The sequence below is a fragment of the Megachile rotundata genome, chromosome 15 (assembly GCF_050947335.1).
Source record: "Megachile rotundata isolate GNS110a chromosome 15, iyMegRotu1, whole genome shotgun sequence".
In the NCBI taxonomy this organism is placed as follows: domain Eukaryota; kingdom Metazoa; phylum Arthropoda; class Insecta; order Hymenoptera; family Megachilidae; genus Megachile; species Megachile rotundata.
Window position 1 is genome coordinate 2,778,601 of NC_134997.1, and position 27,210 is coordinate 2,805,810.

Consider the following 27,210-nt stretch of genomic DNA (forward strand, 5'->3'; position numbering starts at 1 on the left):
CGATCGGAATGAAACCTTTTGCATATGGAAGGTGCTGACTCCCCATTGGTACCATTATCAAAACATTTTTCATTTTTTAATTGCGAATGAAGAGTGTTTGGATCGGGAGACAATTCTTTGTAATAGGAATGCGTGTATTAATGGATTTGGGAGAGGAAAACTGTTGTCAGATTAAAAGGAACAGGGCAGTTAAATAAGAGAGTCTAAAGAGAGAAGTCGTGCGAGCGTGAATTGTATTTTGTTTTTTTTTTATATTAAATATTTTTTGTTTTTTAAAACGAGTCATTGAGTTATTAAACCAGTCACTAAGATCCTTACACAATTTTGTCCTTATTCGTTTCAAATTTGGTGGTATCCACATTAATATTTGGTGGATATCATCCTCCCTATCTTCTGCAAAGGACAAAAATCACATTAACAGTCACACCATTTGCTCTCTATCTTCTATATCTCCCGTAAACAGTCCGTCATCCTCATATTCATCCTGCCTCGCTTTCGACAGTTAGTCACCTACAATCTTTGTCCTTTCCTTTCTTTGACCCTTCACACTGCCATTCCCGTAAAGTATGAATACATGCAGAATTTGGTAAAGGAGTGTATTTTGTCAGTATTTTCTGCAAAGTTACTACGTCCGACGCAATACAGTGGACATTCTATATAAGCAAATCTTTCGGGTCTGAGGTTTTGCGTATATCGTACAGGTCCTACATTGATTGATGTCTTGCCGAACGTAGAAAAGGACAGAAGGGAAAAATAACACGGTCGCCGTTTGCGTATATCGTAAAGGTACTACATTTCGAGCGAAGAAGGCTGAACGTAAATAAACAGTGACCTACTAGAAGGACACTTCTAATGCAAGAATAAAACTTTTTTATTTTCGATTTTTTTTTTTTTTTTTAATTTTTTCCATCATATAACATATGATGGAACATATTTGTAACATTTTTCTCATTAAAATGAGACCAAACACGACATACTTCGGGACATATTTACATGTAATTTCAAGTGTTACGCGTACATCGATGATTTTACTCTAATAAGATATTGCAAGTAAATATAACTCAAATTATGTCGTGTTTGGTCTCATTTTAGTCAGGAAAATGTCACGAATATGATGGAGAAAGTTATATAAAAAAGTGGATGAAAAATAAAAAAATTAGCAATGCTTAAACATTGCGAACAATCGAACAGACTTTTGATCTTCGCCGACTGCCACCACCGCAGTGTCTCTTTCTTTTTCACTCGCTATCCTCTTCTGCGTTAGAAACTTCTATCGTCAATTAAACCAGTAAATATAGTCCAAATTATATCGTGTTTGGTCTCATTTTAATCGGAAAAATGTCAAGAATTAATTGGTAAAAGTTTGATAACGAAAAAGTCAAAAATAAAAAAGTTTTATATTTGCATGGGTATTGTCTCACGGATACACTGAGGCTCGAATCACGTTACATTTCCCGGCGAGCGAACTTCGGGCGTCTCGAGGGGTCTTCCTCCCAGTGGTGGGGATAACATTTTTGCTTATATCGGAAAGGACATTTTTGCGTATATAGAATGAACACTGTAAATAGTAAGCGGAAGTTCTCTTGTTGTACTTTAATACTTTCTGTTAGAGTTTCATATAGATGAGGTTTACGACGTGACGAGAGAAAGCGGTCACTTTTGAACCTTATTGTTTAATATCCGTACCATCTTCGTGCCAGCACTACGATGGTACGTGACAATTTGTAGTTTTTAGCAGATTTATTTATTGCTGCAATATTCCTTAGAGTTTTGGGCTTCAGTGACACAGGCCATGTCATAAACCTCGAGGCCTAGAAGGTCAGGGGGCAACTCGGACCTAAAAAGTGTTGGATGACCAACCTAATGATTCATTCCAGATAAGAATATCGGAACCTGTGAAGTTGGTTTTTTAATAAGTGCGTGAGTTGGCATGAGTGAGTGAGTTGGTAGGAGTGTGTGGGTTGGTAGAAGTGAGGAGATTGGTAAGACTGTAACAAAAGAAGAAAGAAAAAGATGAGTGAGTGTGAGAGCGTTGAATAAGGTTTATGTATCTTTTACAATTAATTAAAAATAGTTTTGGTTCAAAGAAATATTCAGAGAAATGTTAATTTCAAGTTTACCAATTCCCACAGAACCCCTGTACATATTTTAGTCAGCCTTGTTTTTCACATTTTCTATTTGCGTACAAACAGGAGAAAACTTGAAGATTCATCAATGCGTCATAGTAGGGTAGTTGGTCATCCATGATAAGGGTCACAGATAACCCCTCTTCATCCCAGAAACCTAAGGTATAAGAACCGAAAACCTTTAGAGTTAGTGGAGACTTATTTCGAACCTTCTGCGTGTCGCTTTCCACGAACGTTAGTTGTATCCAGAGTGTATTTTTTGAAACGTCCGAAATATACTTGTTGTTGTGTATCGGTGTAATTCGTTTCTCACCCGGATACCAACAAAAGCACCGTTTCAGGGCACCGGGAACTGCTTGATAACGCACGGGGAAAAACCCAGAAATTTTTAAGGACTGCCGCCTTCCCCCGTGTAGGAAACCCTTGTTCCCCTTCCAGGATGTACCGCGCTAAGGGCGCAATAGAACGGAGAACCGGAGGTTTCAAGTATGGCAGAAAATGCCAAAAAGTCAGAACACAGTCAGAACAGAATAGAGATAGAATAATTATAGACCAAATCCATCTACAGTAAAGTGTTAGTACCTTAGTACAACATTTAAATATAGCATAATTTAGAACAATACACAGATAGAGAGTTGAAACAGATATACGCGTATAATTACACACTTTTTGTTTTTAATAAACATTAACTACATTGTTATAACCTGTAACGAGGCATATTCTTTCTTTCTTTTTTTTTGCGTCATTATGAAGGACCACCAGACACGCCGGCCTCACTCCTCCGCTCAAGCGAACCCCTTGCCCGTGGGACTTGTATGTGCGAGCGTTTTTTTTATTTTTTATTACATTAAATAGTTCCGTTTCTTTTATTTCGGTCTCTTGCGCGTTCTCCCCACTCTCCACCCTTTTCGTCAGTGGCATGTACAGAAGAAGAGTAAGCCGTCCTCGGTAGCGGGGGACCTCCACCCGAGCGACAGATGCGCGGGATGGACCCACCGAGGGAGTGAGCCACCGGCTGTCCGATCGGCGCGCCACTCGTCACCCTCCGCGGGAACGACCGGCAGCCCGTTGCCGAGGGATGCCAAGCTTGGGGACAAACCACCCCCAGCCGTCACCCTAAGGGGACCCCAAGACCTGGCCATCAGCAACGCCGTAATGGCCCATCCTTGACCCTGAAATCCTCGGGGTGGGGAACTCGCAACGGTTGTGGGAAGACTCAACAGCAGAGAGACGTAAGCGAGCCGCAGCGAGAGCAATATCGTATCGCCAAACACCCATAAAACTTTTCTTTTCTCCGTTTTGATCGTCACGCTCTTAATTATATTTCAAGTTTTGTTTTTGGTTCTTTTTTTTCTTTTTGTGTGTGTTTTTGTTTTTTTCATTTCGTGTATCGTTTGTTCATGTGAGTGTGTGGAAAACGTCGTCGCCACCGTCAGAGATATTCAAGAAACGACAGCGACTGAATCAGATAGGACCTTTGCCTTTTGCTTGGTTTTTGCGTGGGTGAGCGTTTATTCGTGTGGGTGGCTCTTGGCGATAGGACCACCAGCCCCGGCGTCGAGGACCCTAGAGGCCGAAGATTCGTATCTAGGACTTATTTCGTATCTAAGACCAGCGTCCCTCTTTTTGCCCACAATCCCCAAGATGGCGTGCTCCCGTCTACATTACCGTTTCTTTTTATTGTATTGTTCGCGCGTACCGTGAACCTCCGCACCACGAAATCCTCCTTCGCAAGGAGGCTTTTTTCCCGGCCGAAGTCTGTACCGTGTGGGGCTCGTTTCTACTGTTACATCCCGGATGGTACCTTTGCTGATATCAATATGAAGGTCCGGAATCGCTCTTGAATTGACAATCTTTTAGACCACGCGGTACGTGCGCCCGTCGTATGTCAGGGATCCCAGGGTGTACAAGTATGACACAGTACTTACTCGAAGCTTCCTCCTTAACTTTTACAATAGATTTCTCGTCTCGGATCCTTAGGTAGTAGATCCTTCGCTGTGATCTTCTTCACAGGTATATCAATACGTAATAACTGATACTTAACTTCACAGATAACTGGTCGCGGAGTAGGAGCTAGACAGGGTAGATATAGGGTGCGTAGGATCTTACGTAATTGATATCTACGACCTCCTCATCGTCGTCTCCCCATGAACCGACATATGCGCACCGTGCGGTTATGTGTCGCACCAGCGAACAGTGGGCCAGAGCAACGAATTAGCTGTTCATTTGTCAAAAATTCGATTTTCCTAGATCGATATGAAACGAACACATATTGCTTACTAAGTACCTGTCGAATTCAAAACCGATGAAATTAATGAAATTCATTAAAAATTGTAGTCATAACAAGCATTCAAAGATCAGACTTTTATGAATGCTATTTTTTACCGAAAAATTTACTCTTTTTCATATTGATGCCCTGACAAAAGTATTAAACATTTTTGCAAAATTTTTTTTTCTTTAATATACAGCATATGTTCATATTGAGAATACACATGCCATGACAAATTATTATTTGCAGTTTATTTACAAAATAATTCTTAATGAACTAAAGATAATTTTCATAGTTGTTCATCTTTAGCAAGGGATATCTTTAAAAGTTCAAAGAGTTGCGTGCTCTATCATAGTGCAAAATTTTCAGCAGTATTTCCTTATTTTAATCCGAAAGGAATCATGTCCCCCTTCGTCCCACCGCAAAAGTTATTATTGTTTGAAGCGTCGCGTGACACGCTTCAGCAACACGTAGGTATATATTGTGTATTTAGTCGAATAGACATTAGTATATTTTATTATATATTCTGTAAGTATATTAATTAATTAATTCGATTTTATTTCAAGAATATGCAATGGCATCGTTTAACTTATATGTAGCAGAGTACGACTGGTTTTATATGCCATTAAATTTGCACAAAATATTATTACATGGTGCAGATATAATACAAAGTGCTGGTTTGCCCATTGGAATGTTTTCTGAAGAAGCAATGGAGGCACGAAACAAAGATTTCTGAAATATTAGAAGAGACCAGAAAAATTTATAAAACGCGTTCCCGTTTTAATATTTTCAAAGATGAAATACAAAAACGAATGTTACAAGAAGACATGCAAGGCGATGACGATGATGATACGTAAATAATAATAAATAAATTTTAGATTAACAAATTAATATATTGTACAAACTTAGTAAAAAATGTATTTATTCCTATTAATAAAAATTGTTTCCATGTTAAAATGATGTTTACGTTAATAAAAATTATGCTTATAAACCAAACGTCCACATTGAGGGTATAGTATATTCACTAACTTTTTGAAATATAACACTTATTTTTGTTTTATTTTTAATTTTTTCGGTAAGAAAATAATCCGGTGTGATTAAATGTAATAATAATACTTGTTTTAAATGCTGGAACGACGCAGCGGCCGCTATACTTTCGTTTCAAGTCTTGGAATAACGCTACAATTGGCCGTGAACAGCTAATTCGTCGCTCTGGCCCACTGTGCAGCGTGACGATGTGGATTAACTATCTCGACTTCGCAATATAATGGATCTCGTGTGGCTATGCCTCGCACCACTAAATCCAGCGTAATCGAGTATACGTATTTTAAATAATCAAAAGCTCTTAGAAATCTCGGGTTCATGAGAAATGATTAAAGGCGAATATAACTATATATAAAATATATTCAATACTAGGAACAATGTCGGAATATAAGCTGATACAAATTGCAGTTGGTAGGAAATGGGTAGAATTGGGATGGGAACTAGCAGAGACCAGCACAAGGGGATCGAACCCTGTAACTAGTCGGACTGCTACTGCTCGCGAGACTACTCGAATTGGGCTTTTTATATTGCCCGGTGGTGTCAAAAGGGAAGATAAAGAGAGATTAGTTATAATCTGTTATTGTCTGGAGATTGCGTGATGTAAATAAAGGTTCGCGGAATTAGATAGGAATGTACATAGCAGGATGTTTAGGTTAAGATAAAGGGTGAACTTGAGGACCTAGAAGTAAAAGAATGTGAAACTTATGCTATCTTATTTATAACGCACGCGGGACTGTGTCTTATAACTAATTATGTCAGAAACGCAATATATTGTATATGCGCTTAATAATAATAATAATCCTTAGACAAATAGTCCTTAAGCACCTAGATCAAATGTCGTCGCACGACGTCATATATCATTCATATGAATTGGAAACAATGGCTGTGGTTTTTGCATTGAGACATTTCAGGGTCCATCTTTTAGGATTGGAATTTAAGGTAGTTACTGTAATGCATTGAGGACCACGTTCTCGAAGAAGGATCTGTTGCCGCGCATAGGACGATGGTGGCTGGAAGTCCAAGAATTTACTTTTTAAATTGTGTATCGTTCAGGGTCACGGATGGCGCACGTGGACGCACTTAGTCGGAATCCTCAACCGGTCGTACTTGAAGTTTCCTATATAGATATTACAGAGGCAGAATGGATTGTTGCAGCCCAATTGCAGGATGAGCAGTTGTTGCGCATTAGGACCATATTGGAATGGAAGGACAAGTCTGCCGAGACTAAGCACTATTTTAAAGAATATGTGCTAAAAGCAAGTAAGTTGTATCGTCGATTATCAGATGATAAAATGGTTTGGGTTGTGCCGAGGGCGGCAAGGTTACAGATTTGCAGGTTGTGCCATGATGATGCAGGACACTTGGGTACGGAAAAGACGTTGCAGAGGATCCAACGAAATTATTGGTTTGCAGGCATGCGACGTTTTGTGGATAAGTATGTTAAAGCGTGCTTGAGTTGTGCGTATTGTAAACATACGGCAGGGAAGAAGCAAAGTAAGTTTAATTCGATAGAGAAAGTGCCGGTTCCATTTCATACGGTACATATTGATCACGTGGGACCAATTGAAACAAGTCGTAGGCAGAACAAATATTTGCTCGTGTTGGTGGACGCGTTTACAAAATTCACGATTGTAGAGCCGGTGAAGAGTCAGAAAACGCGTCAAACCGAGAAGGTGTTCATGAATTTTATGTATTTGTTTGGGGTGTCGACACGGATTATAAGTGATCGTGGAACAAGTTTCACGAGATTTGGTTTGTTATGTCAAACATACGGCATTAAGCATGTACTTAATGCGGTAGCTACCCCAAGAGCGAATGGTCAGTGCGAACGTTATAATAGGACCATTGTTGGATGCGCTGGCGGCAAGTGTGGCAGGTCAAGACGAACGGGACTGGGATGTGCAGGCTAAGAAGGTGCAAAGAGCAATAAATACCATGCACAACAAAAGTATAGGCACTACTATGATTAAGGCATTAATTGGTTGTGATGTAAAAACAGTAGCTGAAGGTGTAGTACTCAGTGCTGTTCGCGAGGAAATGGATCGGTTGGATTTGCATGCTTTGAGAGGAGAGATTAGCAAACACATTTCGGAGGATCAAAAGGCACAGAAAGAACGGTATGATCGTATACGGAAGGACTCTCGCAAGTATACGGTAGGTGAGTTGGTACTAGTTCAAGTAACTACATACTGAGCCTGCGACAGGAGGAAGTCGGAAATTGTTACCGAAGTTTAAGGGACGTTTCGAATTCGGGTAGTGTTGCCGAACGATTGATATGATGTTGAAGATTTGAGAGAAGGGTCAAAGCGGTTGAGAACAATCGTGGCGGCTGATAAGATAAAACCTTGGATTGCGATCCAAGGGGATGGGTGCGATGAGTGAAGTAAAATCGTTTAATGTTATTGATTTAGCTCGTTTCAGGATTGTATTTGGATGTTGAACAATTGTTGACGAGTAATGTAATGGTATGGTATCTCACCTCTGATTGATTTTGTTTACAGTCGACAAAGGAGAAACCGCCGAAAGCTTAGGACTGAGGCGATATGGGCATGCAAAAGGGTAGAGATACCAGAGTGGACGTTTGCCAGATGACCAGGCAAACTCCATCGAGCAGCGGCAATGGTCTCTGCCGGGCAAGGATTGCGGAAACGATCAAGTTTTTGGAGTTGCGGTAGAAGCAGCGTAGAACAGTTGGGATTGCGGACGCTGCGACACGAGAGGTGTCGGAGGGGCTGAGCATGGATACGAAAGTATCTTAGGCTATGGACGATGAACGGACACGACGGTGTCTTAGTGTCGTCAGGAGTCAAAAGGAAAAAAGGGAAAAACGATGAACGGACATGACGATGTCTTACAAGGGACCATCCCGAAGTGATAATCTCCGATTTTGATGAAACTTGGATATAAAGTAGTTCTCGAAAAAATATTTGACACGTATTTTTTTTTAGCTGCCATCATTCATGTTAAGGGGGTGAAAATAGCCCTCGAAGTTGGGGGTTGAAACCATATTTTTGGGAATATCTCCGGAACTAAAAAAGATAATTGAATTCTTATTTTTGCAAATTGTTCGTCTTTAGATAGGAAATTTTTGTGCGAAAAAAAATTTCAAGAAACTTTATTTGTTGAAATAATATTTAAAAAATTTATCATTTTTGTTTAAATTTTTGCACTAAATGTTGATCTATTTTTTTGCAACTTCGTGTACGTAAACTATGGATAAAAATAGAGGATACGTGTTTTTGGAATTTGTTGTTTTTTGCGATGTTTATTAGATATATAATTTAACATCACCTCCTGTGAAGAGGGGCAATCAGCATTTTTATTAAAAATATCATTATTTTTACCATTTTTTACAATATTTTAGACATTTTATACCTTTTCATATGTCGTTAATTGATTTCTGAATAATTATTGTGAGCGTCGCAGGTATAAGCGTGACGCGGTTATGATCAACGCCGCGCCGTAAGGAACACAGGCTTTTATGGCCAATATTGTTAAAAAATAATTTAATTCTATTTTCTTAGTTTCTTAAAAAATCCCAGTGTTTTCAAAAGTTCTAAATATGTTATTTAGATTGAAAACTTTACGCCTGTAAAGGTATAAAAGCAGAAGTGGCCATAAGAGCCTATGTCCCTTACGGCGCGGCGTTGATCATAACCGCGTCACGCTTATACCTGCGACGCTCACAATAATTATACAGAAATCAATTAACGACATATGAAAAGGTATAAAATGTCTAAAATATTGTAAAAAATGGTAAAAATAATGATATTTTTAATAAAAATGCTGATTGCCCCTCTTCACAGGAGGTGATGTTAAATTATATATCTAATAAACATCGCAAAAAACAACAAATTCCAAAAACACGTATCCTCTATTTTTATCCATAGTTTACGTACACGAAGTTGCAAAAAAATAGATCAACATTTAGTGCAAAAATTTAAACAAAAATGATAAATTTTTTAAATATTATTTAAACAAATAAAGTTTCTTGAAATTTGTTTTCGCACAAAAATTTCCTATCTAAAGACGAACAATTTGCAAAAATAAGAATTCAATTATCTTTTTTAGTTCCGGAGATATTCCCAAAAATATGGTTTCAACCCCCAACTTCGAGGGCTATTTTCACCCCCTTAACATGAATGATGGCAGCTAAAAAAAAATACGTGTCAAATATTTTTTTGAGAACTACTTTATATCCAAGTTTCATCAAAATCGGAGATTATCACTTCGGGATGGTCCCTTGTTAGTGTCGTTGGGAATGTTGAGCAAGACATGGATATAATGTTGTTAATCGAGGAATGGTTCCACGGAATGTAACGGGCGTTTAGTTGAAGGAAAGGACAAAGTGATTGTGAGGACTGAGGAGAGACCTAATGTCAGTATGGCCGAATGTTAGAAATTTAGAGTTTGGACAGATGCATCGGATGAGAATAGGCCATGTGCGCTTCGTCAGAGAGCTGTCCGGGTCGCAAGGGAAAGTTTATGAGGCTAGAGTACAATGTATAGTTTTTAAGGGCCATGGTGACGTTGGTGTCCTCACGGCCAGGGTTTTGCCGAAGAGGAATTCTTGTGCAGACTGTGATCGTGGCAACACGTCACAGGAATAAACAAGGCATTCATTGGTTAAATTGCGTTTAATCTATTATTTTACCTATTCTGATCGTTTTCCTGATTTTTCTTATATATCTTTCTTCAGTAAACGATGACTGTCGATCGACGCCGCAGTCGTTCAACAGATCGTCGTTGCATGGCAACCGTTGGCGACGTATGCCTCGCGATCGAGAACGAAACCGCGATCCGTGGCCAGTCTAACAATGTCTTCTAATAAAATACAATATAATTTCGATTCCTCAATTCGGATACCTTATAATGAGAGTATAGCGTACCGTTAAACATACATATATATGAATAATCGTTCACGCGTTTTCATTCGGTCCGTTTACCGGTTGTGCTTATGTTGTGCAATTATTAGAAAGAGACAGTGAAATAAATTGAGAGTTCATTAACCCTGCCAGGACATCAGCTGTTGATGCTCTGATCGGTGGATCTACCTGGTGACACAAATATTTTTTATGGAAGCTAGTTTTTTCATGAATCAATGGGTAAGTTTTATTTAAGTTGTTTCTGTATTTTTAAAATTAAACGTACGCAGCAATTGATTTATTTCACTTCAATAAGGTACTGCATTAGATATTTTATTCCAATTCTATCCCATTTCATAGGCAAGGTACTCATTCGTTTTGAAACGTGAATTTATTCGTTTGCTTCATTAGAATAGTCGACAAAATTAATTTTCGTGAATTTATTCTTTTTCTTTTTTGAAGGCGTAAAATAAATACAACATACTTGGTCTGAGTAAACAACAACTCCCATTCACGAATTACAAAAAACTTAATATTATTCTTAACTTCTTAATTCATTATTCGATTTAACTTTCACATAATAGCTTCCTGTTATACCGACGATATACCGACGTTATACCGATGGTATCGTTACGTTTGTTCACAACGACGATCGGCTGACATATTCGAAGCTTGCACCACGCTGTCGCGCACCCGGTCCATGTGCGCTCACATTGGTCAGTGTTTTTTGCTAATAACTCAAAAATGGAGCTTCAACCAATATTTTGGCAAAGGAAAAAGTTGTTCAGAATCACCCCACCTACCACCCCTTTTCGGTTCTTACAGTAATTGTGGGACACACTGTATACAGGGTTAATTACGCTGTAGAAGAAGAGTGATGTTACGCTGTAGAAGAAAAGTGCGGGCCCATGACCAGACTATACTGCTATGGGCCATAAAACCATTGCGCATGGTGTTGCGTGATCCCAGGAATCTGGGTAAAGTGCAACCGCCTTTTGTATGTATGTGTGGTAGAGTTAAGAGGAGCGTATTGTGCGCCATCTCGACTCGACCCCAAGAGTTTGCGTGACGGGGCCGCCGTTTGAGGTGTCGGGGCTTGGACCTAGTATCCGAGACGAGATCCTGAAGACCACGCACCGCTTACTCTAAAAGGCCGCCTTGGTGTTGCCTAATCCCATAACTCTAGGTAACGGATGCCCTCGGTATGCAGACTTGCGTGGAAGAGGTGTCGCGATGAGTGCCCTTGGTGGTTCCTCATCAAACGTCGTAGGAGGAGTCCTACTTACATGGGATTGTGCGTTGGGTGAATGCACGGCCGTCGCTGAGATGTCGGAATGATGGACCCAGTCACTCTACTATCCGAGACGAGTCCGTGATGCAGATAGCACGACTTTCACCCATAAAACTGTCGTTACGGAGCTACCCAATCTCAGGTTTCTGAGCAACGGATGCCACCAGTAGAAATTGATGTGCTGTAGAGGAAACCCGCGGTGACCTGTCCAGCGTTGCTTGAGGTTCATTCTCGCTATCACAGACACTAAGGGTGGCATGAAAAGCCCCACCGGGATGTGGACCAGTGATATGTCTATTTGGAGATGGACTCTTAGGAGTAGTGAACTAGGGGTCTAGAAATGGGGTGTTTGTCGCTTATACCCGACCGGATGAGGTAGCACATCGGTGCCCACCGTGTCCACGCTGGGCTGGGTACAGTATAACTCTGTATAAGATAAAATAATTTTAAGAAAAAAAATACACCGACTTCGAAGTACACTAAAATGTATAAAATAATTTCTCTTTGTGGAGACTTGCGTCGCGCTTTGTATTATTCGCGCCATTCATGTTCTATTGTTTTGTATGAAATAGATATAATATTCGAGTTGGCAGCAGTGGGAGACAAAAGAATAAAAGTGGAGTCTTGATCGTGGCGTGGCGCGTGGTGCGATGCACACGTGCATTTTGTAATCCGTAAAGATTGAAATTATATTACAAGTTAAATATATATTAATTAAAAAACCCAACACTCTTTCATTCAATCATACAATTACGTCACAGATATGAATGAAACCTATTTACTCGTTAGGTAGTATATTAAATACATTTCAACCTTTTCGGAGGTGGCGCATAATTAAAAATACTTCAGTAAACGTTTAATTTTGCGCCGCCTCCGAAAAGGTTGAAATGTATTTAATATACTACCTAACGAGTAAATAGGTTTCATTCATATCTGTGACGTAATTGTATGATTGAATGAAATAGAAATTATTTTATACTTTTTAGTGCATTTCGAAGTCGGCGTATTTTTTTTCTTAAAATTATTTTATTTCACGCTTTTTATCGGCCGACAAGACGTGTTTGTAGAAACAGTAGAAAATCGGCGACTGCATGTTGACTCATACATCACCAGAGACACGGAGACATACGTAGAATTCAATATTTAGTAACAATAGCTTTTCGCTAATAACTCGAAAACTAAAGCTTCCCCTTAATTGCGGATAAGGAAAAAGTTGTTCAGAATCGTGCCCCTGATAACATATTAAAAGGACATTAAAATCGTCCAAAGTTGATTTCAAAACTTTTCAACAATTTTTCGCTAATATCTCGAAAACTAAAGCTTTCCGCGAAATTTTTATATGAACAAAATTGTTCAGAATCATGTCCGTGATAAGATATTAAAAGCGCACTAAAATCGAGAAAAGTTTATTTCAAAAGTTGCCGGATTTTTTGCAATAACAATACTTTGCAATCAAAAAATGAAAAATATTTTGATAATGGTATCAATGGGGAGTCAGAACCTACCAGAAGCAAAAGGTTTCGTTCCGATCGGTCCACCCAGCTAGGCGTAATCGGTGAACATACATAGAAAAAAAAAAAGTATATACTGATCGAATTGAGTAACCTCCTCCTTTTTCGAAGTCGGTTAAAAAGTGGTTGCGATGACCCTCAAGAGCGATGACGCATTATAAATTCTGCCCAGTGCTCTGAATGTTAACGTGAAGATGACTCTCTTATAGTTACATGGACGGTGATGCGCAATACAGACCCCTTGTTGGGTCCCTCAGCCTCTCCCGACCTAGTCGTGCTCATACCTCCTCGTGGTGCCCGCCGGTTAACATGTTCGTTCTGTTCTTGTAGAACAGACACGTCTAAACTGAGTATGACGACACAGGGCCCTGGGGGCTGCCTCCCCCCTCGGTGCTTTCTCACGCTGGCGCAAAAAGGAAGAAGACGGTGTCGGATGACACTCGTACTTCAGGTGGCGGGTCCTCTGGCTCTGCTGCCCCAGCGATTTTACCCCTTTCCTTACTTCCTCTTCTTCTAACTCCTCCTCTACTCCTTCCCTTCGGTCATCCGGTAGTGCATCAACTTCCTGTGCGGCATCTGAAAACACATCTGACAACTGTTTCGTCTGTTCGGTTTCAGAGTGTGAAAGCTCATTCTCGACCAAAATTGGGCTTGGTGTTCACTTCCGGCAAGCACATCCAATTGAGCGTGACGAATTGGTGGTACTGACGACAAGTAAGGTCCGATGGTCAGATGAAGAACGTACGCACATGGCCCGGAAAGAGGCATCCTTGATTATTGGGGGACACCAATATGTGAACCAGCTTTTAGAAGCCGCGTTTCCAAATAGGACCCTAGAAAGCATTAAGGATCAACGGCGGCGAACCGATTACAAGGATGCGGTGCAAAGGTTCCTAGAAAAACTGAAGGAGGACGTTGCTACTGGTCCTGTATCTCCACCTGCAGACTTTCCTATTGGCGAAGACCACCTGTCGTCTCCTGTACGTTCCTCCTTAAGGAACCTACCTCCTTTACAAGGACGAGATTATTGCGCGAAGATACTTAACCGGTTAATAATCCGAATTAATGATATCTCCCCATCGGATCTTGTAAGGGGAATCACATTCTACACCGGGGAAATATTCCCCTGTTCGCCCACCAACACTCTTTCACATAATCGCCCGTCTCAGCCCGTTATAATGTCAAGGTGCAAGCAACGTCGAGCTGATTATGCTCGTACCCAGCGGCTTTTTAAAAAGGACCCTGGGAGGTGCGTCGGTTTTATTTTAGATGGTACGCCCAACACAGATTTGATAGACCGGGAGACTCTGAAGCCATTTGTTAGACTGCAGTTTTTGAATCCGCGCCCGTAGCATATTCGGCTCATCGAGATATTGACCCCGAAGTTCGCGAGGCATGGGCTCCTATCTCGCACAATGAGATAACTCCTTGCTTTCTAAGGAGAGGTACGTCTCCTGGGCCGGATGATGTCTCCGGTCGGGATTTGAGGGCGATACCATGTGGAGGTCCTGTGTAGGATTTTTAACTTCTTTATGCTGTGTGGAGACCTCCCTGAAATTTTATGTAAATCAGATGTGATCTTAATACCTAAAATGTCACAGCCGACGTCACCTTCACATTTTCGCCCAATTGCAATATCGTCCGTTATCGCCTCGACTTTCCACAAAATATTGGTGAATAGATTGCTGCATCTGTTTCCGCTCGACATTAGACAACGTGGCTTTATTAAGGCGGATGGTTGTGCTGAAGCCACCTTCCTTTTGGATATGGTACTCCGCTTTCATCATAGAAATCATAAGTCCGTATTCCTCGCGTCCATTGATATTAGCAAGGCCTTCAATTGTATCTCACGCGAAGCAATCTTCTCAATTTTACGGTCAAGAGGTGCTTCGTCCATCCTCGTAAATTATATAAGGAACTTCTACGCGAAAAGTAGTATGGTCATCAAAACGCTAGACTGAACATCACGTCCGATCCATCCCACGCGCGGTGTGAGGCAGGGCGACCCTCTGTCGCCCTTCCTATTTGATTTAGTGTTGGATAAGTTCCTAAGATCCCTTACAGATCACTACGGGATCCGTGCGGATGGACTTTGTATCAATGCGTTAGCATACGCAGATGACCTCTGGTTGATGGCCTTTACTGCCGAAGGTCTTCAAGACCTCCTTAACATGGCGACGGCTTTCTTTTCGAACTGTGGAATGGACATCAACACAGAAAAAAGTTTTGTTATAGCCCTTCGTGTGGATAGCAAGACCAAGAAGGTCGCAGTTGATGGTAGAGTTAAGATATTTTGCAAGAGCTCCAAACTAGGTGCTCTTTGTCGCACCGACACCTTTTCATACCTAGGAGTGTCCTTTTCGTCCGAGGGTGGCTTATTTTTAAAACCGTATGAGCTTCTTCAGAATATGCTGGATAAATTAACTGCGGCCCCATTAAAACCACAACAGAGGCTATGGACGCTACGGTGCGTTATCTTACCTAAGCTCTATCATCAGCTAATCCTGAGCAACGCCATGATGGTTGTCTTAACCCTTTGCGGTCGGCAGATTTTTCGGCTGGGAGTACCAGCAAGTTAGCGCAAATTTAGCTTTTCGGAGTCATTGTTATAAATTTATTCGTATTTACTTATCATATATTTCTCGATGGTAAAATAACGCATGAGGCTGAAAATGGCTAGCTTTCTGTTTTCTGGGAGGTGTGATCATGCCGCCACAGCAGCGTTACCGACTTCTAAAACATTTTTGACATGCCGCCACAGCGGCGACACCGACTTCTACGACGATTTCAAAATGCCGCCACAGTGGCGGCACCGACCGCAAAGGGTTAATAAAATGGATCGTATTGTAAGATCGTATGTGAGGTCTTGGCTCCATCTGCATCACGACGTGTCCAACGCGTAAGTGCATGCTTTTATCTTTAATGGAGGTCTTGGTGTTGTTTCTTTGCGTTGGACTGTATCTTGCTTAAGACTTAAACGGCTTCAGTCCCTAGTTTGTGGTAACTGAGGGCCCGACTTAACACCTGGCTCTTATTGGCATTATGAAATTCTCCACTGTCATCGAAGACTAAAACCCACAAATTATACACCACTGGAAACAACACAAGATATCAAGAAATTCTGGGCGGCGAGGCTACATAGCTCGGTAGATGGAGCGGCGCTCGCTTCTTCGTCATCCACCCCTTCGCAGCATACAGTATTCTCTCCGTAAATGTTAAAAAGATCTCTACCGTAAATGTTAAAATTGTATCCCTACTACTGGGGGGATCCCCCTCGAAATCAGTCAAGAATGAAACACGATCAGTCGCCGAAACGACGAGGATCGAATATCGGTGAGACACAACTAATGCAAGCAAAGCAAAAGATTATAATTTTTTTATTTCTTATTATTTTTTCATGAAACTTTTACTGTTGTATTTGTCTAGGTTTCCTGATTAAAATGACACCAAACATGATATAATTACGTTAACAATTGCGTGTGTAACGAGTGATTAAAGTTTTTAACATAAAAGAGGACGGCGAATGGAAAAGAAAGAGAAGCAGAAGGTTGACGCGTTCGGCAAACATGAAAGATTTGTGCGTCTTCTGTCTTTTAAATTCAAAAATCAAAATTCTTTATTTTTGGGGTTTCATCAATGAAGCTTTGATTATCGTATTCGTCTCGTTTTTCTGATTAAAATGGTACCAAACACGGTATAATTAAAATCATAATTACTTGTACAGCAAGCCTTTAGGAGGAATTCGCACCTCTACCGTAAATGTTACATCCTAAACTTTTATGACTTGTTACATAAGTAATTACGATCGTAATCATATCGTGTTTGGTGTCATTTTAATCAGAAAAACGAGACAAATACGATGGTAAAAGTTCCATTTACGAAAAACCATAAATAAAGAATTTTAATTTTTAAATTTAAAAGACAGAACACGCACGAGTCTTTCATGTTTGCCGAACGCTCGAAATTCTATCCCTCCTTATCTTTTGTATCGCTGTCTCTTTCTACGTTCGGCACACTACAAAAAATGTAGGACCTCTACCGTAAATGTTACAATCGAGACCGGCAAAAGTAACATTTACGGAGAGAATACTGTAGATAGGTTACCATTGAAATCTAGAATATCGAGAGGTCGAAGATACGACCGCAGTTGTCATGCTGGTTGCGTTAGAGTGGAGACAACCAACCACATACTACAAGCATGTCATAGAACGCACTCTGACAGAATCCGGAGACATGATGCGATTGCGTCATATATCGCGTAACCTTATAATAGCCTTACAATATCTCTGTGGAAAAACCGGACATCGTTGCTTCCCTCGGAGCAACAATGCTTGTATTAGACGCACAGGTAACCAGCAAAACTCCATCTTTATCTACGGCACACAACAACAAAGTCAACTATTATAAGAATAGTAACAATTTGTTATCCCAGATCCGAGCTGTTACTCGATCACCTACGATTCATGTGTTAGCTGTCACATTATCTTAGCGCGGTGTCTGGTGTCCAGAATCGGCGAGTAGGCTATTAGAACTGGGAATTATCAGAAAATGCGACCTCCCTGTCCTGTCAATGAGGGTAATTATAGGTTCATTAACAGCGTTTAGAGCGTTTAACCGATCCACATCGACGACGAACATGAACCACATGTACGCCATACGTCGTGCTATTGATTAGCTGGATGCACTACGGATGTCAGCCTCTTTTTTTTTCACTCTATATCTTGCATAGAGAAATAAAAATTTTTTAGTTTTTTTCCTTATTATTTTCATTGTTACTCAAAAATGAGTATAATTTAGTTTTATTTTCTTTCTCTCCTTCTTCTTTCCTTTTTCTCCTATCTCCCAATCCTTCCTTTTTAGCCCGTTCCCTTCGCGTTGAATGCTGCCTGCTCTCTCAGGTACAATTCGAACATGTTGACATTATGTCCTTTTTATACACTTTGTTATCATGTACTATAAAATAGCTGTTATAGATAGTTTCAAATGCTCCGCACAACGGACCACCACGTTGGTCCCCTTCGTTTGTCTTTCCGTTGCGCGAGTTAGCGTGTGTGACGTCGTGCGACGACATTTGATCTAGGTGCTTAAGGACTATTTGTCTAAGGATTATTATTATTATTAAGCGCATATACAATATATTGCGTTTCTGACATAATTAGTTATAAGACACAGTCCCGCGTGCGTTATAAATAAGATAGCATAAGTTTCACATTCTTTTACTTCTAGGTCCTCAAGTTCACCCTTTATCTTAACCTAAACATCCTGCTATGTACATTCCTATCTAATTCCGCGAACCTTTATTTACATCACGCAATCTCCAGACAATAACAGATTATAACTAATCTCTCTTTATCTTCCCTTTTGACACCACCGGGCAATATAAAAAGCCCAATTCGAGTAGTCTCGCGAGCAGTAGCAGTCCGACTAGTTACAGGGTTCGATCCCCTTGTGCTGGTCTCTGCTAGTTCCCATCCCAATTCTACCCATTTCCTACCAACTGCAATTTGTATCAGCTTATATTCCGACATTGTTCCTAGTATTGAATATATTTTATATATAGTTATATTCGCCTTTAATCATTTCTCATGAACCCGAGATTTCTAAGAGCTTTTGATTATTTAAAATACGTATACTCGATTACGCTGGATTTAGTGGTGCGAGGCATAGCCACACGAGATCCATTATATTGCGAAGTCGAGATAGTTAATCCACATCGTCACGCTGCACAGTGGGCCAGAGCGACGAATTAGCTGTTCACGGCCAATTGTAGCGTTATTCCAAGACTTGAAACGAAAGTATAGCGGCCGCTGCGTCGTTCCAGCATTTAAAACAAGTATTATTATTACATTTAATCACACCGGATTATTTTCTTACCGAAAAAATTAAAAATAAAACAAAAATAAGTGTTATATTTCAAAAAGTTAGTGAATATACTATACCCTCAATGTGGACGTTTGGTTTATAAGCATAATTTTTATTAACGTAAACATCATTTTAACATGGAAACAATTTTTATTAATAGGAATAAATACATTTTTTACTAAGTTTGTACAATATATTAATTTGTTAATCTAAAATTTATTTATTATTATTTACGTATCATCATCGTCATCGCCTTGCATGTCTTCTTGTAACATTCGTTTTTGTATTTCATCTTTGAAAATATTAAAACGGGAACGCGTTTTATAAATTTTTCTGGTCTCTTCTAATATTTCAGAAATCTTTGTTTCGTGCCTCCATTGCTTCTTCAGAAAACATTCCAATGGGCAAACCAGCACTTTGTATTATATCTGCACCATGTAATAATATTTTGTGCAAATTTAATGGCATATAAAACCAGTCGTACTCTGCTACATATAAGTTAAACGATGCCATTGCATATTCTTGAAATAAAATCGAATTAATTAATTAATATACTTACAGAATATATAATAAAATATACTAATGTCTATTCGACTAAATACACAATATATACCTACGTGTTGCTGAAGCGTGTCACGCGACGCTTCAAACAATAATAACTTTTGCGGTGGGACGAAGGGGGACATGATTCCTTTCGGATTAAAATAAGGAAATACTGCTGAAAATTTTGCACTATGATAGAGCACGCAACTCTTTGAACTTTTAAAGATATCCCTTGCTAAAGATGAACAACTATGAAAATTATCTTTAGTTCATTAAGAATTATTTTGTAAATAAACTGCAAATAATAATTTGTCATGGCATGTGTATTCTCAATATGAACATATGCTGTATATTAAAGAAAAAAAAATTTTGCAAAAATGTTTAATACTTTTGTCAGGGCATCAATATGAAAAAGAGTAAATTTTTCGGTAAAAAATAGCATTCATAAAAGTCTGATCTTTGAATGCTTGTTATGACTACAATTTTTAATGAATTTCATTAATTTCATCGGTTTTGAATTCGACAGGTACTTAGTAAGCAATATGTGTTCGTTTCATATCGATCTAGGAAAATCGAATTTTTGACAAATGAACAGCTAATTCGTTGCTCTGGCCCACTGTTCGCTGGTGCGACACATAACCGCACGGTGCGCATATGTCGGTTCATGGGGAGACGACGATGAGGAGGTCGTAGATATCAATTACGTAAGATCCTACGCACCCTATATCTACCCTGTCTAGCTCCTACTCCGCGACCAGTTATCTGTGAAGTTAAGTATCAGTTATTACGTATTGATATACCTGTGAAGAAGATCACAGCGAAGGATCTACTACCTAAGGATCCGAGACGAGAAATCTATTGTAAAAGTTAAGGAGGAAGCTTCGAGTAAGTACTGTGTCATACTTGTACACCCTGGGATCCCTGACATACGACGGGCGCACGTACCGCGTGGTCTAAAAGATTGTCAATTCAAGAGCGATTCCGGACCTTCATATTGATATCAGTGTCTCTTTCTTTTTCACTCGCTATCCTCTTCTGCGTTAGAAACTTCTATCGTCAATTAAACCAGTAAATATAGTCCAAATTATATCGTGTTTGGTCTCATTTTAATGAGAAAAATGTTACAAATATGTTCCATCATATGTTATATGATGGAAAAAATTAAAAAAAAAAAAAAAATCGAAAATAAAAAAGTTTTATTCTTGCATTAGAAGTGTCCTTCTAGTAGGTCACTGTTTATTTACGTTCAGCCTTCTTCGCTCGAAATGTAGTACCTTTACGATATACGCAAACGGCGACCGTGTTATTTTTCCCTTCTGTCCTTTTCTACGTTCGGCAAGACATCAATCAATGTAGGACCTGTACGATATACGCAAAACCTCAGACCCGAAAGATTTGCTTATATAGAATGTCCACTGTATTGCGTCGGACGTAGTAACTTTGCAGAAAATACTGACAAAATACACTCCTTTACCAAATTCTGCATGTATTCATACTTTACGGGAATGGCAGTGTGAAGGGTCAAAGAAAGGAAAGGACAAAGATTGTAGGTGACTAACTGTCGAAAGCGAGGCAGGATGAATATGAGGATGACGGACTGTTTACGGGAGATATAGAAGATAGAGAGCAAATGGTGTGACTGTTAATGTGATTTTTGTCCTTTGCAGAAGATAGGGAGGATGATATCCACCAAATATTAATGTGGATACCACCAAATTTGAAACGAATAAGGACAAAATTGTGTAAGGATCTTAGTGACTGGTTTAATAACTCAATGACTCGTTTTAAAAAACAAAAAATATTTAATATAAAAAAAAAACAAAATACAATTCACGCTCGCACGACTTCTCTCTTTAGACTCTCTTATTTAACTGCCCTGTTCCTTTTAATCTGACAACAGTTTTCCTCTCCCAAATCCATTAATACACGCATTCCTATTACAAAGAATTGTCTCCCGATCCAAACACTCTTCATTCGCACCTCGCCCGATCCGATTGCCATACCGCACATCCAGTCCTATCTCGTCTCCCACACTCGGCCATCAGGTATGATATCTGTCCTTAGATATCTTTTTTTATTCTTCACCTGAAGAGACATCACTAGCTTCATTAACCTACGGTTTTATATGCTCCGCCAAAGTCGATGTCTGCTGCGGACCCTCATGCTCGCCTACCTTATACAGAATGAAACGATCGTTCCTCAAGACTTTCTCAATTCGATACGGACCTAAATATTTTGATGCAAACTTCAAACCCGGCCCGTATTAGGTTCTTTTTATAGTAACCAATTCTCCTTCTATGTATTGCCGTGCTTTCTTTCTATCATATCCGTGTCGATTCTCACGCTGAAATTTTAAAATACTTTCCTTAGTCTGATTCTGCAGCTTCTCGCTATTGTTCTGGAACATATCGATCCATTTCTTTTCTATTAACTTACAAATATCTGGATTATCTTTCATTCTTGGATACATCCCAATCAATAGTCTAAACGGCGTTGTACCGATGCTCCTACGGGGTGTTGCATTTAAAAATTTTTGTGTAATATCTGTAGCGGCCTCGTCGCTGTTATTCAAGTTGGTAGAAAGCCTCCGAGTGAAAGTGCAAGCGGGCCCACATTTGGCGACCACTTGTGCGGCCGGGGTTTTTCCCAAGTTTTGGTGACGCGACGCTAGCTTTCCCGCTCGTTTTTGCGGGGGCTTTCTTTAGCCTTGCCGCCTGGGCAAAAGGGCTATAAAGGCCCGTAGGAAAGCGGGTGGGCGGTCATTACTTTTTACACTACAGCGGCGTTAACACGTAGACTCACAGCCTTTTAAAATAAAGTTTTCTTACGTTTTGAAATACGACATTTGAATTAACCTCTATCCCACAAGTTGGTGACCCCGACGTGATCGGAATTAAAAGTGAATTGTGCGGGTATTGAGAGAACATTAATAGACAATTTTTAGTGATAAATATAGTTTAGTGTAGCCGTTAGTCAAAAAAAAAAATGTCGATGGATAACGCCGCGGGTGGTGCCTCCGTGGGTGGTGTCTCCTCATCCGGTTTTGAACGCGTTGGTGTTAGGATTCCGGATTTTACTCCGGACGATCCAGAATTATGGTTTTGCGTTTTGGAGAGGAACCTTGCCGCTGCCGGGATTTCGTCCGATGGAGTGAAGGCCAGCTACGTTACTGGTGCTCTCGGACTGCGTTACATCGCCGAAGTGCGGGACGTTTTGCTAAATCCTCCGGCGTCCGGGTTGCACGAAACCCTTAAAAGAGAGTTGGTGCGGAGATTGAGTGTTTCCCAGGAGCAGAAGGCTAGGCGGCTACTGGAGCACGAGGAGATCGGCGACCGTAAGCCGTCGCAATTTCTGCGGCACTTACGCGGTTTAGCGGGAACGTGAGTTTCGGAGTCTTTGTTGCGCACGCTGTGGTTAAGACGCCTTCCGCAAAACGTGCAGGCGATTCTGGCTACGCAGAAGGTGGCCGAGCTCGCGGACGTCATAGTAGATACCATTCCCGGTCGGCCGTTGGTGGCTGAGACGTCGCGGGTAGTTCCTGCGGGGCCACCAAATCCCGTGGATCCTCTTGCAGACCGGATGATGCAATTACTTATAACATTGCAAAACCAGACGGAGATGATGCAGGGGCAAATCAATGAGCTCCGTGCCTCTCGCAGGGATCATTCGCCGTTTAGGCGATTTGAGAGAAGACGGAGTGCTCCTCGACAGCGGTCCAACTTTCGTCAGCGTCCGCACGCTCCAAATGGGAAGTGTTGGTACCACGAAAACTGCGGTACCAGGGCGCATCGCTGTATACCTCCGTGCACGTTTTCCCCATCGGCGGAAAACCGTTAGGGCAGTCGCTGATGGCGGCTAGCGACTTCAGCCCGATGTTTCGCCGTCTTTTTGTTTGCGACCGTAATTCGAAGACGCAATTCTTGGTCGACACTGGAGCCGACCTTTGTGTCTTCCCCAGGAAGATAATGCACGGACCATGCTCACCCGTTGGCTACGACCTCTCTGCGGCAAACGGCACATCGATCGCAACATACGGCACAAGGACGATTACGCTGAATCTGGGTCTTCTACGGGATTTTACGTGGAGTTTCGTCATCGCCGAGGTTTCCAGACCGATCATCGGGGCTGATTTTTTGGCTCACTTCGGATTGCTGGTGAACGTGAAGAACCAGCGACTGATCGACCAGGGGACGACGCTGACTTCGCGAGGAGCACCGGTGCAGGAAGAGGTTTTGTGTATTAAGGTGGTGCAAGGCGAGTCGGCGTTTCACGAGCTCCTGCGACGTTTCCCGGAGATATCAAGACCCAACGGAGTTCCCACCAAGGTGCATCACGACACACGGCACTTCATAACAACTTCTCCAGGGCCGCCCCTAGTCTGCTAGCCTCGACGTCTTGCCCCGGACCGGCTACTGGTAGCGAAGAAGGAGTTTGAAACAATGGTATGTCTCGGTGTTGCGCGTCCCTCTAATAGTAGTTGGGCTTCTCCCTTACACTTAGTTCCGAAAAAAGGGAGTGACGATTGGCGTCCGTGCGGCGATTATAGGGCCCTTAATGCGCGTACGATTCCGGACCGTTATCCTATAAGGCATATTGAAGACTTCGCGCAGTCTTTACGCGGTAAGCGGTTATTTTCTACTATAGATTTAGTTAGGGCTTATAATCAGATCCCGATGGCAAATAGCGATATTCCGAAAACAGCGATTACCACACCATTTGGATTATTTGAATTTCCTTTCATGTCCTTTGGTCTGCGTAATGCCGCGCAAACGTTTCCACGGTTTATTGACGAGGTTTTGCGAGGACTGGATTTTTGCTACGCCTACATAGATGATATTTTGATTGCATCTCATTCGGAAGAGGAACATTTACAGCACTTAGAAATATTGTTTAATAAACTTAAGAAATATGGTGTGGTAATAAATCCAGCTAAATGCGTTTTCGGGAAACCTAAAGTTAAGTTCCTCGGGTATATTGTTTCGGAAGAAGGTTCAAGTCCGTGCCTAGATAAAGTTAAAGCGATTGCGGATTTTCCGGAGCCTGTAACCGCGAAACAGGTACGCCGTTTCCTGGGTATGCTTAACTTTTATAGACGTTTCATACCCAGGGCGGCTCACGCTCAAGCCCCGTTAAATGAGTTGCTTACAGATAATATTAAGGGCAGTCAACCTGTTTGTTGGACACCGGAAGCTCGGGAGGCATTTATAGAGTGTAAGCAAGACCCGTCGCGGTCAGCATTGTTAGCGCACCCCGAGCCGAACGCACAGGTAGCCCTTACCTGTGACGCTTCGAATGTTATGGTCGGAGCCGCGTTGCATCAGCGTATCGGCAATGATTGGGAGCCTCTATCTTTCTTTTCGGCAAAACCCTCACCGACGGAACAGAAGTATTCGGCTTTTGATAGGGAATTGTTAGCTATTTATAAATCTATTAAACATTTTCGCCATCTTCTCGAAGGAAGAGACTTCATGATTTTTACAGACCACAAGCCTTTGACATTTGCTTTCTCTCATAATTCCGATAAGTATACACCTAGACAAACAAGGCATTTAAGTTTTTTAAGTGAGTTTTCAACGGATATTCGACACGTGGCGGGCCGAGATAACGTGGTAGCGGATGCGCTATCGCGGATTGAGGCCGTTCAAGGAGAGTTAAATTTCGAGGCACTGGCTGCATCCCAGTCAGAAGATGCTGAGCTTCGTGCGCTGATGCAGAGTGACTCCGGTTTGAAATTTAAACAAATATCGCTACCGGGATCTGGCGCGAAAGTTTTTTGCGATATTTCTACCGATTCCGTGCGTCCATTTCTCACAGCCCCCTTTAGACGAGCGGCTTTCGACGCACTGCACGGGTTAGCGCATCCGGGAGTTAAGGCGACAGTCAAATGCGTAACACAGCGTTACGTTTGGCCGTCGGTGAAAGCAGACTGCCGCATTTGGGTACAGTCGTGTATTCCCTGTCAGCGCAATAAAATAAATAAACATGTTTCAACCCCAATCGGCAATTTTCCGCGTTCGTCATCATGTTTTGAGCATGTGCACATTGACATAGTGGTGTTACCTGTTTCTGAAGGGTATCGCTATTGTTTAACGTGCGTAGATAGATATTCCCGTTGGCCAGAGGCATTTCCTTTGCGCGATCAAGAGGCAACAACCGTCGCGAAAGCTTTTTACGAGGGTTGGATTTGCCGTTTTGGAACACCGTTGCGGGTGACAACGGACCAAGGTAGGCAGTTTGAGTCGCACCTGTTCAAGGAGCTCAATTCGTTGTTAGGTACGACTCACTTGCGAACTACAGCTTACCACCCTGCGGCAAACAGTATGGTGGAACGTTTTCACCATCAATTTAAAGCGGCAATTCGATGCCATCAGAACGATCAGTGGACTGAGGTCCTTCCAACTGTCTTGTTAGGTTTGCGTGCAGCGTGGAAAGAGGACTTGAAGGCTACATCAGCTGAATTATTATATGGTGAGCCGTTGCGTTTGCCGGGCGAATTTTTATCACCGTCGTCGGTGAATTCCGATTCGGCGTTTTTTGTTAAGCAACTGCGGTCTTATTTGCGTAATATGAGTCCGGTGCCCGGGTTGTGACATAGCAATAGGAAAATATTTATTTATAAAAATTTAGATACTTGTAAGTATGTTTTTTTGCGCCGCGATTCAACTAAGGGTATTTTGCAAGCTCCGTATGATGGCCCTTATGAAGTAATTAGTAGATCCGATAAGACCATTACGGTAAATTTAGATGGTAAGATTAGTATAGTGTCGTTAGATAGGGTCAAACCGGCGTATGTAGTTAGCGAAGACATTTCAGTGCCATCAGAGGATATTATATTTTTACCGCACACCGAGACATTACCGAATACCGAATTACCCCCTACGGATGATAGAATCCGTTCAGGAACATCAAGTTCTATTCGGAACGCGACATCTTTTGTAACGCGTTCTGGGAGGCGAGTTAGATTCCCAGAGCGATATCAAGCAGGTTTTTTTTATAGCTTAAGTTAGTTGTGCACGTTGTAATATTTAAGAAATATTCTAGCGAGGGGGTGCTGTAGCGGCCTCGTCGCTGTTATTCGAGTTGGTAGAAAGCCTCCGAGTGAAAGTGCAAGCGGGCCCACATTTGGCGACCACTTGTGCGGCCGGGGTTTTTCCCAAGTTTTGGCAACGCGACGCTAGCTTTCCCGCCCGTTTTTGCGCGGGATTTCCTTAGCCTTGCCGCCTGGGCAAAAGGGCTATGAAGGCCCGTAGGAAAGCGGGCGGGCGGTCATTACTTTTTACACTATAGCGGCGTTAGCACGTAGACTCACAGCCATTTAAAATAAAGTTTTCTTACGTTCTGAAATACGACATTTCACATACCACACCTCCGGTTTGAGTGCCGACAACTTTGTCACTATGCCTCTGATTCACAATATTCCCGAAAATCATGAGAAGTGCAAGCTGTACCGCGATCAGAAATAATTATGTGAGAATTTCCAAAAATTGCTGATTGTTTCTTTAGACGTTCTATTACTTCGGAGGTAGCTGTAGTTTTCGTAGCATATAACCACAAAAACTCCGAAAATGCATCTACCACTACAAACATATGCTTATAATTCTTTCGCGTGGATGGAAGTGGCCCGAGATGATCAACATGATATGTATCCAATGGAACGTTTCCCTTGTCAATGGAATGTAAAAATCCTTCCTGTCTCCTG

At 41.3% G+C, this 27,210-nt stretch overlaps 1 protein-coding gene and 1 long non-coding RNA gene across 2 annotated transcripts; both read left to right on the forward strand.

Annotated features, from left to right (window-relative positions):
- Positions 1–636: 636 nt before the first annotated feature.
- LOC143265850 (uncharacterized) lies at positions 637–5,290 on the forward strand. The gene is made up of 2 exons (XR_013040608.1): positions 637–4,869; positions 4,962–5,290. It is a non-coding gene; the product is annotated as an uncharacterized LOC143265850 (long non-coding RNA).
- An 18,069-nt stretch (positions 5,291–23,359) lies between these two features.
- Positions 23,360–23,896, forward strand: LOC105663429 (uncharacterized). The gene has a single exon (XM_012292240.2). The coding sequence runs from the start codon at positions 23,360–23,362 to the stop codon at positions 23,894–23,896; it is 537 nt and encodes a 178-aa protein (XP_012147630.2).
- Positions 23,897–27,210: the final 3,314 nt, after the last annotated feature.

Bases quoted from the DNA above. Each gene is read 5' to 3' on its own strand.
- LOC105663429 (XM_012292240.2), top strand. From the start codon at position 23,360: ATGGCGGCTAGCGACTTCAGCCCGATGTTTCGCCGTCTTTTTGTTTGC.